This window comes from Ceratotherium simum, chromosome 26, assembly GCF_057802395.1.
Source record: "Ceratotherium simum simum isolate JZ-2026a chromosome 26, ASM5780239v1, whole genome shotgun sequence".
In the NCBI taxonomy this organism is placed as follows: domain Eukaryota; kingdom Metazoa; phylum Chordata; class Mammalia; order Perissodactyla; family Rhinocerotidae; genus Ceratotherium; species Ceratotherium simum.
In genome coordinates, this window is record NC_141925.1 from 461,026 (window position 1) to 473,739 (window position 12,714).

The window sequence follows — 12,714 nt, forward strand, 5'->3', positions numbered from 1 at the left end:
AAAAAAAGGCTTCACGCTTGCCAAGGGGGATAGTCCCTGTATGACCTGCATTCCAAGGACCAGAGCCACACACACAAAGCCACACACACACACACACACACACACACGCACGCACGCACACCCCTGCCTTTGTGTTCCCTCAGGCCGTTAGGGTCTTTTTATCTTTGATGGTCTTTATTTTATGCTAATTATCCCATGGGAAAACAGCTGGGTTGGCCAAGCCCAGGACTGTTATCACTGTGAGTGTTGGCACTAGCCCAGCCAAGGAGCCTCAAGGACATATGGTTTTTAAAGGGGCACATTGGCAAGTGCCCCTACATATATATCATGAAGTGATCACCACAATAAGTTTAGTTAACATCCATAACCACACAGTTATAAATTTTTTTTCTTGTGATGAGAATTTTTAAGGTCTACTCTCTCAGCAACTTTCAAATATACAATACAGTATTATTCAAGATAGTCACCATGCTGTACATGACATCCCCAGGACTTATTCATTTTATAACTGGAAGTTTGTACTTTTTGATCCCCTTCACTCATTTTGCCCACCCCTCACCCCCTGCCTCTGGCAACCACCGATCTATTCTCTGTATCTATGAGTTAATTTTTTTTTTTTTTAGATTCTGCATATAAGTGAGAACATACAGTATTTGTCTTTCTCTGTCTGACTTATTTCACTTAGCATAATACCCTTGAGGTCCATCCATGTTGTTGCAAATGGCAAGATTTCCTTCTTTTTTATAGCTGACTAATATTCTATTATCTATATACCACATTTTCTTTATCCATTCATCCACTGATGGACACTTAGGTTGCTTCCATGTCTTTGTTATTGTAAAGCTAATTTTTTTTTGTGAGGAAGATCAGCCCTGAGCTAACATCCGTGCTAATCCTCCTCTTTTTGCTGAGGAAGACCGGCTCTGAGCTAACATCTATTGCCAATCCTCCTCCTTTTTTTTTCCCCCCCAAAGCCCCAGTAGATAGTTGTATGTCATAGTTGCACATCCTTCTGGTTGCTGTATGTGGGACGCGGCGTCAGCATGGCTGGAAAAGCAGTGCGTTGGTGCGAGCCAGGGATCTGAACCCAGGCCGCCAGTAGCGGAGCCCGTGCACTTAACCGCTAAGCCACGGGGCCGGCCCTGCAAAGCTAATTTTTTAAAAATTATTTTTTACTAAGGTAATTTATATACAGTAAAAGTCACCCTTTGTTCTGTACAGTTCTGTGAGTTTTGATAGATACATACAGTATGCATCACCACTACAACAAAGATACAGAACAGTCCCTTTGCCGCAACAAAGCCCCCTTGCCCCCAGCCCCCACAGATCTGATTTCTGTCCCTATAGTTTTGGAAGGCTTAAATTTTAATGTGTTTAAATTTAAACCATTCTTTTCTTTAATGGTTTGTGATTTTTATTCTGTGTAAAAAATTTTCCTGTTCCAAGGTCATAGAGATATTTTCCAATGTTTTCTAAAAGTTTTAAAGTCTTGGGCCGGCCCCGTGGCTTAACGGTTAAGTGTGCGCGCTTGGCAACTGGCGGCCGGGGTTCAGATTCCGGGCGCTCACCGACGCACCGCTTGTCCGGCCATGCTGAGGCCGTGTCCCATGTACAGCAACTAGAAGGATGTGCAACTATGACATACAACTATCTACTGGGGCTTTGGGGAAAAAAAGGAGGAGGATTGGCAATAGATGTTAGCTCAGGGCCAGTCTTCCTCAGCAAAAAGAGGAAGATTAGCATGGATGTTAGCTCAGGGCTGATCTTCCTCACAAAAAAATAAAAAATAAAAAAAATAAAAGTTTTAAAATCTTGCTTTCCACCTTTCTGTCTTGGATAACTCTAATTATTTTTGTATCTGAAGTGACACAGGGATCTAGGTGCAAGGTGTCGTAAAGATGACTGGTACCAGCTAAGGAAGAGGCTATCCTTTCCTTATGATTGACAAAGCCATCAAGGATAAAAATGATTGGTTTGGCTACTCAAAATTAAATATTTCTGTTTAATCTTTGCTGACAGACGAAGAGTTCATGAAGGGGTCACAGGCAGGGAGAAGATATTTGCAACATCAAAAACTGATGAGGGATTTTATCTAAAGGAAAAGTCAGAGAACACAGTAGAGAAGCAAGCAACGGCTACAATTGGGCACTCTGCAGATTTGGGATCCAGCTCAATAGACACAGTAAGAAACGCTCAACTACACCAGCATTCACTTAAGTTTAAATAAGACAAGATGAGATGCCATTTTAAGTTCATCGGACTAGCAAAAATGGGGAAATCATTTGTCATGTCTGCTATAATTTTGCTGAATTTCCTCCTGGTTTTAAAAAATCTATCGAAAAATTTAGATTTGTGACTAAATCGAGCCTTGCCTGTCAAGCTCCCCTTCGGGCTGTTAGTGGCCAGATCTCACCCAGGTGACGGAGTGGCCCTGCCCCAGTGGAGACACGCACATTCTTCAACCAAGGTGTCCTGACCCACCTTCCTCCGCTCCCTGGCAGCTCCAACAGGGCTGTGCCACACAGCCAGGAATCTGCTGGGTCACCTTGCTGGTCTTCATCTTCCCATCTTTCCCCACAGCCCAAAGGTCACCAGGGAAGCAGGATCTAAGAGGCCCACCCATTTGGAGAGTTCCAAAGATGTGTTTATCCCAAGAAATTTCAAAAGTAAAGATTCACAAAGGGAGATTTTCACAGACATTCACCCAGATCCAAAACCCAACAGATGTGAGCTGCACCCCACCCTCCCTTCCTCATCTGGGTAAATTAAAATGTGCACAGGGAGTGTGCGTGTGGAGGAGCTTGTCAAAATGGCAGCAGGGGCTGCTTCCATGGAGCTGGTTCATTTCATCAGGAATGTTACAGATGGAAAATGTCCATAGGCCACAAAGGGGATGCTTGAGGTCAGAACGACTGATGGGGAAATTGTCACTTTCAATGTGTCATGAACAGTCTCTTGAACTGGTCCAAGCAAGAAGGTGCATGCTTTCCATGCCGGGCTTCTGTTTAGGTACATCAGCCAGACAAGGCGTGCAGATTTCCCAGCGTTGGCACAGCAGCAGGAGGAATATCTGCTTTCTCAGGACTCAGCTCTCACCTCCTGCTGTTTTTACCTCACCTACATTTACACCTCTATTTAGAAAGGTTGACACATCATTATAAATACCCCTGAAAACTGTCTCTGGCCAAAAGCATCAGCCCAGTTTTGGATTCTTACCCAAACTGGAGATGAGTTTTTTTCTTTTGAATGCGGTATCTTCCTCATGAAAGCTACTGCTCTTATAAGAAATTGAGAACATAGTTTGGGGAGGGGGATCCCTCGCTTTTCTTTCCCCAGTGCCAACCTCACAAAATCTGGTCCTGAGTGCCCTGGGGTTTTGTCATGAGCGATGACTCAGTTAATTAACACACTGTTCCTCACCGTACACTTGGAGACAGAGGTTCAGTTTCCTTTGGTTCTTGCCAAAGCTGCTTATGAAACATATCTGGTGCTGGTGCCCACGGTGTATAAAAATACCAGTTCCTACTTTCCCCTGATCAGTTTCATTACAGGCTAAATTTAGCACCTCGCCTGGGGCCTGGCAGCTCACCTGCTCCTAACTAGCATGTCTCCACTTTCATGCCTGCTGCAGGGTGCCCATGTTCTTGTCTGGCGCTCTGTGCCCCCACTGATAATAGTGACATTTAGAGAAGCAGATGCCAGTTGTCAAAGACAGTCACAGTGCTTGGGAGGTTTGAATGTGGACTGGCGATTAACACTGGATATCCTACGGAAAAAACCTTTCTCCCAGGTTTAAAGAAGGTCTCCGTGTCTGTCCACGGGCTCTTTCGGTTACAAGTGACGTGGACCGCATCTTCGGGGCTCTCCCACGCTCGGGAAGGACGGCGCAGGCCACCGCAGGGACACCCCTCGGCCTGTCGGCGCGGCGGGCGTCTCCAGGAGCGCCACCTGCACCCACCGCGCCCCCGCGGGAGGAGCCGCGAGCACACGCGCGCCGGGCGCCGGGGCCACGCGGGGGTGCGCTTGGTGCCACGTGCACTTTCCCCCTCCCATGAGGATCGTGTGCTTTGCTTATCAATTTGTGAGAGCGCTTTACGCAAGCAGGACTGGGCCCCTTGCTGACAGGTGCATATTTGGGTTTCTGCTCGCCCCTCTGCGGGGTTTATCCATCCGCACTGTGCGTGGGGCGGCGGTCCCCGCGCGCCGTGGAGGTGACGTCACGCCCGCGCTCGCAGCCTCCGAAGACGCCCGCCTCCTGCGCCGAGGTTCGGAGTCCTGGGTGACCACCTACATCGCGGACAAGACGAAGACGGCGACTACCCACTGCCCCGCGGTCCCCGGCGCCTGCTTTTATAGCAAGCCGGCGAGGGGCGGGGCCGGCCGGCGCGCGACGTGCTGACGTAAGGCCCGCGGGGGGCGGGGCGAGGGCGGTGTCCGCTCTGGTACCTCAGGCGCCTCATCCTCCTCTTTAACCTCCTCCTCAGCTTCCCCTTGGCGTCCTTCGTCTCTTCATCCTCCTCCGCATCCTCCTCCTCAGCTTCCTCCGCGGCTCTCTCGCCGCCCGCTGCCGCCCGCCCTTCTCCCGCCTCCGCCCGCCGCCATGGGCCCGCGCCCGCCGCGCCGCCCGGCCGAGGGCAGCTGAGGTGCGGGCCAAGATGGGCGAGGGCGGAGCAGGGCCCGAGCGCCAGCCCGAGCAGCCGGGGCGCCGCCGCGGGGATGCCCGCGCCCGCCGCCGCGCCCTGAGCGCCTTTGTCTGCCGCCCGCGCCGCCCGCCGCTCCCGTGGCCTCGCGGGCTCGCGCCGCGGCCGGGGCGCGCCCCTGAAGATGGAGCCGGGGCGGCCGACGCCCCCCGCCCCGCGGTCCCCGGACCCCGCGGCCCGCGCCGATGCAGCGCCGGGCCTGAGCGCCGGGCGGGACCCGGGGCCGGAGCGCGCGGGCCAGGACGCGCGCCCCGAGAGCGGCCATGCGCCCGCCCCGGGCCCGGGGGCCTCCTGCCTCTTTCCGGACCAGGACCTCGACCTGGACCCGGATCTGGACCCCGGCCCTGACCCCGACCTGGACCCGGGCCCCGACCTGGACCCCGGCCCCGACCCCGACAGGCAGCTGCCGGAGCTCGGCCCTCTCTTCTCCTGGACTCAAGAGCCAGAGGACTACGGCCCCCCAAGTTGCCCGCAGAGCGCGGCTGCCCGCGTGCAGGATTGCAGCCACGGCCACCACCGGAGGGGCGACACTGGCCTCTTCCCGTCCTTCCCGTCGCCCTCGGAGGGCGAGTTGGGGCTGGAGGGGCCCGGGGACCCAGACCGGCCCTCGGACTTGAGCCAGACCCACCCCCTGTCGAGCGAGCCCGCGGGCTGTCCGGAGGATGGCCCCCGCTTGCGGGCCGTGTTCGAGGCCCTGGACGGGGACGGGGACGGCTTCGTCCGCATCGAGGACTTCGTCCAGTTCGCCACGGTCTACGGGGCAGAGCAGGTAACTGGGCGGGCGCCGGGCCCGCGGCGTGGAGCCTGGCCTGCGCGCCTCCTCCGGGCGGGCCGCCACGGAGGGGAGCGTGGCTAGGTCAGGGGCCCCGCGCTCTCTTTCCATTCGCTTCTCCGGCTCTCACCTCTGGTTGAACTGCGCCAAGGCTCCTCTTCCCCCTTTAAAGAAGTTGTGTGGCCCCCTCCCCGCGCCGCACGAGCCGGATCTTTCCTGAGCAGAGGGGAGCTCCTGGCGCGGGGACGTGCCCCCGAGTGGAGAAGTGCCCTGCGGCTCCCCCAGCTGAGGGCCCAGGTCTGGCTTGGCTGAAGCCGTTCTCTCCTTCCGACCGCACAGGCCAGGCTGCACTTGGCCGCTTAGGATCATGCTAACAGACGCCTATTTTGAGCGCAGTTACTTTACTGTGTGTGCTTGGCATATGTTCTACGTAGACCTGTCTTGTTTTATCGTTTGAGAGACAGTGAACGCTAAAAATGTTCCCTTCCTACCTTCTGTGCGGAAGGGAAGGGAACGAGCCCGTGAGCACCGCAGTGAACACGGTCAGAGCAGAACTCCAGCGGGGCCAGCTCCACTCTTGTAGGCGAGCTGAGAGCTAGACAGGCCACGGAATGCACAGTGCCGGTGGCAGGGGTCCCATGCAGCCCCAGGGCTGGGCTGCTCTGGAGAAGGCCGGCCTCAAGATCCAGTCCTTCCCCTCTGTCTCAACTTAGGGAAGTTTAGCAGGGCTGTGTGTGTTCTGCTAATAACCTGGTAGACATCAAATAGATTACCGGTGTTTGCTTTTAAGTATTTTACCTAGTAGTAGGAAATGCCTAAAATGCGGATCTGCTAGTTTTTGTATTTTATTGATCTCTCACACATGCAGGCATTTATTACATGGCTAGTCAAGGTCTTTAAGAAAAGAGGTAAACTTGACACCCTGCTATTTAGAGTGTCAGTCATAACATTAAGAACTTTTAAAAGGGATCTATGTGCCCCCCAAGTATTCAGTGTCCGTTGAGCCATCAGTGCAAAGACCCGGGTCCTCCTGAGTCAGGGCTCCTTGTTGAGTTTCATCCCAGGAAGATGTGCATGTTCCTGTGGGCATCCTGAATGAGGGCATCTGGGTCAGCTTACTGCTCGCATTTCGCTCTTGGTTGGAAGATGTCACTCACGATGGGGTTCCCATCTTTTAGTCTAATGGGCAGAGAGATCTATGACTGACAATTTCTTGTATGGTTAGCATGGATCGTGATGGTTGGTCTAGTTCTTTTGATGCTTTTCCTTCTTGCCTCTGGGCCTGAGAGCACCTTGGGCATCCTTGGTTTTTTTTTTACTAGTGTGAAATGTCTCTCTCCAGACATACCCTTCCTTCCCCATTACACCCATCGAAGATGTTAGGAAGGTACCAGGTTTGTTCTTCTTTACCACCACCTGACTCTGATAGAGCACTTGGCTGCTCATATGAGGCTCGTTTGTGTTTTTTTTTTTTTTTTTTGTGAGGAGATCAGCCCTGTGCTAACATCCACCAATCCTCCTCTTTTTTTGCCGAGGAAGACGGCCCTGGGCTAACATCCGTGCCCATCCTCCTCCACTTTATATGGGACGCCGCCACAGCATGGCTTGCCAAAGCAGTGCGTCTGTGCGTGCCTGGGATCCGAACCAGCGAACCCCGGGCCGCCGCAGCGGAGTGCGCGCACCCAACTGCTTGCGCCACCGGACCGGCCCCCTCGTTTGTGTTTTTACTGGATCATCACCACCTTTCTCTGAAGTGATAGTAGGCAAGTGGGGCTCATCTCACTTTACGGGTAAGAAGCTGGAAGCCCAGAAAGATTAGATAACTTTTCTGAGGCCTCGCAGATGGTCAGTACGGGACCAGGGACTAGAACTAGGTCTTTTGGCTCATACCCTTTAGATGGCTCTCAACTTCTTAGGTTTGGTGTCTCAGAATGTTCCCGCAAAATTTCATCTTATCGACTTCCATAAAATCCTTTTCATTTGAGAAACACCTTTTGTTGTAATTGTCTTTTTTTTTTTTTTTTAATGAGGAAGATCAGCCCTGAGCTAACATCCATGCCAATTCTCCTCTTTTTGGTGAGGAAGACTGGCTCTGAGCTAACATCTATTGCCAATACTCCTCCTCCTTTTTTTCCCGAAAGCCCCAGTAGACGGTTGTATGTCATAGTTGCACATCCTTCTAGTTGCTGTATGTGGGACGCGGCCTCAGCATGGCCGGAGGAGCGGTGCGTTGCTGCGGGCCGGGATCTGAACCCCGGCCGCCAGTAGCGGAGCATGTGCACTCAACGGCTAAGCCATGGGGCCGGCCCGCAGTGATTGTCCTTATTGATCACAGTGGGAAAAACTCTGGTTTGCTATTTGGGGCTGAGCTTTCATATAATCACAAAGTAGAAAAGAGTCAAAATTCTTTGATGGCTCCTGGTGGAATTTTAAGTCTGGGGAGAAGGCTTGGATGACTCGGGGTTTGGTGGGCATGGGCGAATGCAGGGAGGTCTCCTGTGGTGTCGCCCCTTCAGTCTGCTCTGCCAGACTGCTCTGGAGGAGCCGTGTTGGAGGTGATGTAAGCACCTGGACGTGGACGAGCTTCCTGGGATGGTGGAGGAGAATAGATAATTTACAGGGTAATGAAAGGCTGATTTTTGTGTCTTTGTAAGCATTGCTAGCCTTTATTATGACTCAGGCTTGCTATTTCCAAGTCCAATGTCAGAATACATTATAGAGGAGCACAGAGAAGAAATATTCTCTGGTAGTGAAGTAGTTTAGAGAAAAGTGAAGAATTCCGCCTAATGATGAATATTTTTGAACTTTTAAAAATGAAAAGTCTTGAACATATACAAGAGTAGAGAGGATAGTCTATTCTCAACACCCTCTCAAGCCATCACTGTTTCAGCAGTCTTGTTTCATCTATAAACTCCCCACCCCCAGATTATTTTTGAAGCATGTACCTGACATGTCATTTCATCCATAAATGTTTCAAGTATATGTCTCTAAAAGATAAGGGTTCTTTTTTAAACATGATTTAAAAGTAACCCTAGGAACAGTTCAGATAAGCTGGATAACAGCAATAAAGACCATAAGTTTTTGTACTTTCCACTGTGAGCTCTCAAAATATTGAGTGCATGAGACTCTTGGGCTGGTCACATTACTGTCCTTGATGATAGCAACTAGGTTATGTCGATCATTGTCAGATTTTCAAAGGTAGCACGGTCAGTGTCTTTTACGTAATCTGTTTATGAAGGAAGCATTTTAAATTATTTAAGTGGATTACCTGAATTTTTAATGGAAGCAGCTCCCATTTATAATACACATGGCTTTTGTGTTCTCTTTCTTTAGCAATGTCATACGTTTGGATCTCATTACCTCATCTGGTGGTCAGGTGCGGTGTCATGTAACACGCCTGAGCAGGAACCGGCAGAGGAAAGGAGAGAGGACTACAGGGGAGCCTTCTGGTTGAATCTTATTGAGGCAGAATTCATGGTCAGATGCACCCAGGCACTAGCTGTGGAGTTGAAATAGGTTATATTTGTTTTTATTTTATTTTTTTTTTGTGAGGAAGATCAGCCCTGAGCTAACATCCATGCCAGTTCTCCTCTTTTTGCTGAGGAAGACCGGCCCTGAGCTAACGTCTATTGCTTGTCCTCCTTTTTCTCTCCAAAGCCCCAGTAGATAGTTGCATGTCATAGTTGCACATCCTTCTAGTTGCTGTATGTGGGACGCTGCCTCAGCATGGCCAGACAAGCGGTGCATCGGTGTGCACCCAGGATCTGAACCCAGGCCGCTAGTAGCGGAGCACACGCACTTAACCGCTAAGCCCTCGGCCCATTCTTCCTGACACATCCCTGCTGCCCTTCAGCCTCAGCATGCTACTTTTTTTGGTACTTATTTGAATTTTATATCAGTTTAATTTCTTTTTCCCTGCTGAGGAAGATTCCTCCTGAGCTAACATTTGTGGCCAACCTTCCTCTTTTTGTATGTGAGCCACCATCACAGCGTGGCCACTAATAAGTGAGTGGTGTAGGTCTGCGCTCGGGAACTGAACCCGGGCCGCTGAAGTAGAATGCGCCGAACTTAACCACTAGGCCGCTGGGGCTGGCCCTCAGTTTAATTTTAATTTTTATCATGTGTTTAGGGTAAAAAGCCAAATACTGTACTGCATGTTGTGTAACCACGAGTAGCTGTGCCCTCCTCGCCGCCCTGCCTCCCACTCCCAGCCTCCTGGCTGTTTCCTTCTAGTGCCCCCCCCCCCCCTTTTAGATAGTTTCTGTTGACTTTCCCACATATTTCCCTTCTGTTTCCTCAATTCTTCAATCCAGTTAATCCTAATCTTGGTTAAATAGACATTCTGTGTTTATCTTATTTTGATTGCAGGTATTTTTCATGGCTGGCACATTTAGTATGCTAGGATTACATTTCCTTTCTTTTTTTAATTTTATTTATTTATTTTTCCCCCAAAGCCCCAGTAGATAGTTGTATGTCATAGTTGCACATCCTTCTAGTTGCTGTATGTGGGACGCGGCCTCAGCATGGCCAGAGAAGCGGTGCGTCGGTGCGCACCCGGGATCCAAACCCGGGCCGCCAGCAGTGGAGCGTGCACACTTAACTGCTAAGCCACGGGGCCAGCCCTACATTTCCTTTCTAACACCACGTTTTGCTTTTTCTGGAGCCTAGTGATCACATCATGTTTTCACTTACTGAGTTTTCTACGTACCCGTCGGTGGTTCTTTCCAGCCTGTCTGGGGTCTCCTTGTTGGACACGTGCTCTTGGACTTGCCTTGTTCTCATGCAGGGCTCCCCTCCTGCTCTGGGCCTGGCAGGTGTCCTGCTTTGGGAGCATCTCTGCTTGTCTCCAGAGTCAGCCTTCCTGCCTGAGGTCCAGGTCAGACACTCACCTGGGCTTTTCTCCTCAGGTGCGACGCCCGATGCCCGTTCCACTTCCTGTGCTTTGCTGGGTCATCCGGAATCCCCTTTGTGACCCTTTCATTTCCGTGTTCTTTGCTGTAAGTGAGTTTCCGCTTGTCCATCCCTGTGCATCTTCTAGAACATTGGGGCCTCTCGGGAGCTGCATTTTCCCAGTGGACTTTGAGGAGGGAGTGGAGAGAAACTCCTGTGTGCACCTCATTTAACTCCGTTTAAGCCCCTCTCTCTCCTCAACATCCAACATGTGCATCTGTCAGAGCAGGCTCAGGAATCTGCCTGTGTATTTCCTCACTGACCCCACCATAGTCCTGGGACGTCAGTAGAGCAGGGCTTGTTAGTGTCACAAAGCTGGGCTGCAGGGCTGGGGCACACTCTGCTGCCCCTCTCCGCTCCCCACGTGTAATCTGCGGGAAGTCTGTCAACAAATGATTTGGGTTAGCCTTTCTGATCTTGTATTTTGTGTGTGAGTATGAAAGTTTTCATATTTTGACAAAATCTGCGTGGACAAAATCCACGAAATTAGGTTTTTGTAACCCTAGAATATTCCATCATGCTGATGAACTGTGGTCGTTAGGCATTTATTTTTTCCAGTTTTTCTCTACTAGGAGTAGTGTCACTATCTCCAAGCACACAGATTACTTTTCACGTACCTGACTTATAGCAAGACCTAGTTTTTGTGCTGGGAAAGTTGAGGTTATTGTCTGGCGCTTTGGAGTTGTAGTTGTTTGGAAGAGGTGTAGCCAGGCTTTCTTGGCGTTTCGGAGCTCTTCTGTGGTGTCCAAAGTAGGTAGTAAAGGGAGGAGGCAGAAGGTCCTTGGCCGTGCTTCTGGAAATACCTCATCTGTTGCAGCAAAAGCTTCCTGTGACTGGCTCTCAAATGCAGTCCCTGAAACTGTCAGCTGAGAAACTGCAGGCTGCGTTGCCTGCATCTCCTGCTCTTGCCCGGTGTGCAGGAGCCTGGCCCGGGCACTACTGTTAGCAGGGACCCCGCCTCGTGGGCACTCGTGGTGCTGGGGAACTGAGTGTCTGATGAGCTCTTGTGCGTAAGGAATCCTTTGAGGAGTAAGGTGCTGCAGCTGATGGTGTTCTGGCCAAGTGTTGCTGGAAGCGTGTTCTTTTGTGTTTAGTTACGTGAGAGCCATTTTTCTACCCATAGCACAGATGTTACATATGTTCAAGGAAACGGAATGGCGTCTTCGGGGCTCTGGAGTCAGACAGACCTGGGTTTGGTGTCTGGCTCAGCCACGTCTCATTCATTCTCTCAGCAAACGTGCGTGATCGTGTTGACTGAGCATCTTCCACATGCCAGGCAGTGTCATAGGTGCTGGGGAGACAGCCATAAACAAGGCTGACCTGGTTCCTGTCCTTCCTCCAGACACGAAGCAGGTACTCTCCAGTAACCGCAAGCTGGTATAAACACTGCGGAGGAAAAGCAGAGATTACTCGAGGTTGTGTAACAGGGAACCCGACCTAGTTAGGAAAGTTTCCCTCAGGGAAGTCACTTCATTCGTTTCTTTTTGAGGTAACTTTTGAGCTGACATTCTGAGGCTGAGTAGAATTAGTGAGGCAGAGGGTGGGAGAGGAAGGAGTGTTCCAGGTGCAGCCCATGGAGAGGCCTGAGTGGGAGGAGGTGGTCGGCCAGACCTCGGGCCACGCTGGGAATGTTGGTCTTCAGTCCCAGGGTAGTTGGAAGCCATTAAAGAGTTTAGGTGGAGGAGAGTAGGTGATAAGATATGTTTCAGAAGATGGCTCTATTTGGAGAGAACAGGGCGGGTGGGGGAGACCGGTCAGGAGGCCGTGCGGGATTTGGCCAGGGCTGGCGTCTGCTTGGGCTAGGTGGTGCTCAAGGCGACAGTGCCGAGAGGGGCTAGAAGAGGCCCCTGGGAGGCAGTAATGATACGACCCCATGGCTAAACAGGCGTGGAAGGGCTGGGAGGGCCTGGGCCTTGCTTGGTCATAAGCCTGGGTGGGTGGGGACAGGGGAGAAGGCAGCAGCGAGGTGGGAGCCCTATTTTAGACCTTCTGGATGTATCCGTGGGCTGTCCAGTGCTCTCTGGGCCTGGAGCTCAGAGAACAGGTCTGGGCTGGAGATATCATCTGAGAGTTCAGTAGTTAGAAGGACTCCTGCAGAAAGTAACAGAAAGCTGGACTGTAAGGGGCTCCAAGAATAAAGAACAGGCGTTGTCTCACATGGGACAAGCCCTCGGTGGGCAATGCCTTGACAGCATCCTTAAGATCCAGCCCTGTCTATGCCGTTCAGCGTGCTGGCTCCCTCTCTTGATGTGAAGGCTGCAGCAGCCAGTGTCCTGAGGCAGAGGCGGACCC

At 51.5% G+C, this 12,714-nt stretch overlaps 1 protein-coding gene across 8 annotated transcripts in view; it reads left to right on the forward strand.

The window, feature by feature from the left end:
- The first annotated feature begins 4,465 nt into the window (after window positions 1-4,465).
- Window positions 4,466-12,714, forward strand: part of RAB11FIP3 (RAB11 family interacting protein 3) — an 84,789-nt gene continuing 76,540 nt past the window's right edge. For 4 of the 8 annotated variants that reach the window (XM_087449275.1, XM_087449277.1, XM_087449282.1 and 1 more), the window contains exon 1: window positions 4,466-5,469. In XM_087449275.1, coding sequence (XP_087305401.1) covers window positions 4,825-5,469 — 645 coding nt within the window. In that variant the 5' untranslated portion in view covers window positions 4,466-4,824. The remainder of the gene's footprint in view (window positions 5,470-12,714) is intronic. The other 4 variants (XM_087449279.1, XM_087449280.1, XM_087449278.1 and 1 more) reach the window with 3 other exon arrangements.